The sequence below is a fragment of the Penaeus chinensis genome, chromosome 7 (assembly GCF_019202785.1).
Source record: "Penaeus chinensis breed Huanghai No. 1 chromosome 7, ASM1920278v2, whole genome shotgun sequence".
Lineage (NCBI taxonomy): Eukaryota > Metazoa > Arthropoda > Malacostraca > Decapoda > Penaeidae > Penaeus > Penaeus chinensis.
This window is the reverse complement of record NC_061825.1, coordinates 45,921,077-45,926,076: the sequence shown is the minus strand read 5'-3', so window position 1 is coordinate 45,926,076 and position 5,000 is coordinate 45,921,077. Positions and strand designations below refer to the sequence as shown.

At 41.1% G+C, this 5,000-nt stretch overlaps 1 protein-coding gene across 2 annotated transcripts in view; it reads right to left on the bottom strand.

Annotated features, from left to right (window-relative positions):
* Positions 1 to 5,000, bottom strand: part of LOC125027386 (cytochrome c oxidase assembly factor 6 homolog) — a 9,693-nt gene that overhangs the window by 2,648 nt on the left and 2,045 nt on the right. For both annotated transcript variants that reach the window (XM_047616442.1, XM_047616444.1), the window contains exon 3: positions 1 to 1,478. This exon is cut by the window's left edge and continues 2,648 nt beyond it. In XM_047616442.1, the coding sequence (XP_047472398.1) occupies positions 1,385 to 1,478 (94 nt within the window). In that variant the 3' untranslated portion in view covers positions 1 to 1,384. The remainder of the gene's footprint in view (positions 1,479 to 5,000) is intronic.

Sequence of the window (5,000 nt, the reverse complement as noted above, 5' to 3'; positions counted from 1 at the left end):
CCACTTCTTGTTTTTTTTCTACTTCTTCTACTTCGTATCTGCTCTCCATTTGTAATGGAAGAAGGCTCTTGCAGACGATAATAGACGGTGAACTATTACGAAAATCACCAGCACATTTTGCAAAGAGAAGACGGCTCAGCAGATAGCAATGAGGACAGGAGCTTCCTAACAACGTCGAACATATATCCTGTCCTTGGTTGTCCATCAGCCCGACAATCCAAAACGAATGTGCAAAACTAACGAAGAAAGCCGGGTAAGGGACTGCTGTAGAGAACCCCCTCTCCCATTGTGCCCGAGAAGGTGCTTCTGCCCTGTTTTTTAAACGGAGACGTCGCACATTGCGTTTGTATTACACGCGCATGTACACACACACTTTACTCTTTTCCCCTTAGGTAATAAACACTGAATTGTGTTAAGTGCTTATTAATTGCCATTCAGAGTACACAGTAGAGCCACACCAGTGAAGCAATATTAAACTTGTACAATATTTTACACGTACGTTGATTCACTAGAAAATTTTGTTTCGTTTAAAAGCTTAAAAGTGCACTAATCATTAGAACCATTTAATCCGCTGGATCATTAAATCTCTTTGAGCTTTGTGCTGTCAGTGTAGCATATTATTATGCACATAACAGTTAGTATAAATTTACACTGAAAGAAAAATGTGGACAATACGAGGTTACAAATATGTAAACATAGAGATACAAAATTGTTACGCACTGCTCTATCTTTAGCTTTTATAATGCATTCTTGTGTATCTTCCAAGCAATCAGTGTTGGTACCTAGTGTGTTGAACAAGCTTCATATGTCAAGCCATCATGCAAAATATGCGGTGTTTGTATAAGCCGACAGGAAATTCATTCTAATTATAATTCTGTTGTTTTCGTCCATCAACTCTGAGAGACCCCCAACCATCTCTTACTTACTAGAACAAATATGTCAAAATAGAGAATTAATATAGAAAAAAATGCCTTCCAACTTTTGCTGATTTGATCCCACTATCAAAATAAACGGACCCACAGTCAAAATGAGCTATGAACTAACACTTTCATATAAATATGTTTTCTCTCTCTTGTGAGTTCCGCGCACACCGAGATTCACGCAGATGCCGCAGACATGAGTTCCAGTCACACCTCTTTTGAAAAAAATATAAACATCTTTCAACTCATATCCGTAACGCCGACAGGACGACGACCTAGCAAAGGCTGCTTCAGTCCCCGGGCCTCGACCCTCGTGCTCTGAAGCCTCAAAGACGACCAGAACTGGACGCTGAATCGAGTGAATCGACTGGTTCAGAACCTCTTCCTGTTGATGACTGGAGGGCGTGGCTTGGCTTCAGGAGGCTTCTTCACTAGGCGTCGGTGGGAGAGAGCGGCGGCCTTTGCTAGGTGAACACCACCTGGCTGTAGACGCGGTGTCTGCGGGCAAGGGAGGCTTCAAGGGCGGGGCATGGCGACATTGTGGCCGCCTCCAGGAGTCTGTGGGAAGAGAAATAGGCGTTAGTCTTTAAATGCAGGAGACTTATTTCTCGCTCCAATGTTCTCCCTCTTTTTAACCCGAGTGAAAATAAATGTTCCATATAGTTTATAACATCTGATGTGCACTGTACCTCACACCACCGCTAGAGTTTAACAAAGCCTACACTTCCTACTCCAGATGTGCAACACACTTCAGGCCACTTGCACCAAAGCACAACATTCTGCAACGTCACAAAACTATATGCGAATACTTTTCATGTACTCAACTCTATCCCTAATCATAATAATAGCTGATAATGTTCCAACTTGCCTACAAACCATCACAGAGTTGTGCACAGCGTGTACTCTACGTTCTCGAATATTTCCCTAACCTGACAGCTTGTTTTTTCTATACCAACACACAAGCGCACTAGACCTCACAAGCAGCAGCTGCACATTATACATGCAAATCTGATATCTATCACTTACAACAGTTTATTATTTAATTCATAAAACCTTAACCATTATCAGTCTTCATCTTTACATACTACCGATATCTACAGATCCCTTGCCTATAGAAATAACAGCTATATACAGTATTATACATACTGCTTTAGGAACATTATGTCTTTCACCTTTTGACAGTCCTCACACTTCGGTGCTAAAGCTGCATGTGTTATATCCTGTGAGTACTTGCTCTTGTACAGCATTGCACAGTTATTATTAGAGTGAGGGGGTCAGAGCGCCATCCTTTAACAAAACAGAGGTTAGTAACTGCTACCCTGTTTGATGCTGATTACTAAGTACATACGGTGACAGCGATCTAACTGCGTCAGTGACTTCTAATAACCCTAATAATGCTTAAAACATTCTGTAACAGCATCGGGAATCAACGATGGAATCACACCTGCAACCAGCTACATAGAAAAGGAAATTCCACCCAACAACACGAACGAGTTATCCATTGCTACCTTGACAGCCTTTGCTGCGCTTCTGGAAGAGGTAAATCAAAGAATCATCTACAGCATGTGATTTTTTTTAAGAACTGTTTATATGGAGGACTTTCCCTAGTCAGATGATACTTCTAAACGTAATTTTACATTTAAATATTCCAACTACCCTAAGTTCATGCGTTGGTTCATACGGTCTAACCACATATAAAAAAAACTAAGTGTATATAGATAAACCTGGCTCACTGGCGCGCAAGAAACTAAATATAAAGCGAAAACAAATGAGAACAGCACAGCAAGGGAAATGATGGAGAGGTAAGAATTTTGATGATAGGAAAATGTCAGAGGCCGCGATACGGGGCCTCAGCGTGTGGGTGTTTAGACAAATTAGTTAACCCCTTGGTAAGACAGGGCACGTCTGGCCCCGTGCCATTAACCTCCCCCCCCCCCCTCCTTGCCCCCGCGCTAAGGGATCGCGTCATGACATGGGTTCTTAATGGAACGACATATGGAGGGCTGCCAGTTGGTTTAGGCCGGGCCGGGCGCCGCTCACCAGGGCCTGCAGCCCCCGCCCCCGGATCCGCTCGCGAGGTCTTTCGTGCGAGGCGCCTTTGTCTGTCTGCTCGGCATGTCTGTCTGTATGCCCTCTTCTCTATGCTTCTTTATCCGCCTGTCAGTCTGGCAGTCTCTTCCCTTCCTCTCTCTTCCCCTCTCTCTCTACCTATCTATCTTTCTTTCTTTCTTTCTTTCTTTATTTTTCTTCCTCTCTCTCCCTCTATCTTTCTTTCGCTTTCTCTTGCATTCTACCTTTTGATTTCACTCTCTCCCTTTCGTTTTCACTCTCTGCCTTTCGCTTTCACGCTCTCCCGTTCGCTCTCGCTTTCTCCCTCTCTTTCTCGTTCTCTCCCTTTGGATCTCTCTCTCTCTCTCTCTCTCTCTCTCTCTCTCTCTCTCTCTCTCTCTCTCTCTCTCTCTCTCTCTCTCTCTCTCTCTCTCTCTTCTCTCTCTCTCTCTCTCTCTCTTTCTCTCTCTCTCTCTCTCTCGCTTTCTCCCTCTCTCTCGTTCTCTTCTTCTCGCTTTCTCCCTCTCTCTCGTTCTCTTCTTCTCGCTTTCTCGCTCTCTCTCGCTATATCTCTCTCTTACCCACTCTTTCCCTCGCCTTCTCTCTCTCTGTCTCTTTCTCTTTCTCTCTCACCCACCTCACTTGGCCCCGTCGATGCTCCTTGTTCGATCAGGATGGGTTTTCGAATTAATATTTAATTAATATTTTTTTAAGATTCTGCTTAACTCATCCAAGGAAGTCAAAGCCAATAAAGCGCGGATATTAATAGAAAGTGCGAGGAAGCAATGGAATATTTGGATGAAGCAAAGCCAGTCGTTCTAAAAATGACCCAAAAAGAAATTTTGATAATTATGAAGACATAAATACACTGACTGCGCAAGTGAGTCAAGGAAGAAATACATCCAAGAACTTTCGGTGCAATTTATGCCATGGATAATTTACGCCTGATTATGCAAGGGTGATTGCACATCACAACTGTTTCTTTGCCGTATTTGAGGTATTTCTTGAGGTAATCTACAGTTATTTTCTATCTCTTCTTCTATTATCCTATTTATTTAGTATCTTTTAGATTACATATACACATTTTAGGTATATTTTGGTACCCCCTTTCTTTTTATTTTTACACATCTCTTCGCCTTTCCTAAAATGAACCTGTGTTGCTATCCTTGACGATGACTCAGCTCAGCCACCAGCTTGGAACCAAGTGTTCAGGAATAGGCCTACTTGCACAAGATAATAAACACTTTCTTGTGATACCCAAAAGGAGGAACGAAGCTGTTCAGATGGCGTGTGTAATGTACAGTTTTTATAAGAATATGAGTCTGTATAATTAGCTGGTACCTTTTTTCAGGGACAAAGAATGCTGGAGGATTTAGGGGTTGAATGTCATGATGTGAGGATGATGAATGAAAACCCGACCTTTTGACTAAAGCTGATTGAACTAGAGTAAAGTCGACAGGTTTTGAAAAGCCTAAATACCTCCGACTAAGTTAAGAACACTGATCAGCCTGAATATTTCTGAACAAATCTTATCGACTTCAAAAGCCTAGATCTACTTGAATATTATTAAATTAAATTAGACAAACATGATTAAACAAGACGAGCTGGCTACTTCAGTATAAGTATACAAAATAGGGCGATCTAGAAATTCCTGAACAAGTGAAAAAGTCAAAATCCATTAAAAAGTGATTTAGAATCCCCCTCCCCCAAAAAAATCCCAAAATTCTTAACGCAAGTTAAACTTTCATTTTATTTTCTGTCTCAAATCATTAAACCAAGTCAGTCGACCATATAAATTCCTAACAAATAAAATCGACACAAAATATGAAATAAAGTTATGAACATACAAACAAATTTAACACAATAAATCACAAAGAACCAAACTAACAAATGCACAGAAATAACAAAAACTTCTTATATTTCTCGACTAAAAATCGTAATCTCCCATAAAGAAATATAACCATAACGTCTTCAAATACAAAGCATCTGTAATTTCTCGATAAATAAACACACCATGAGGAAAAAAGACGA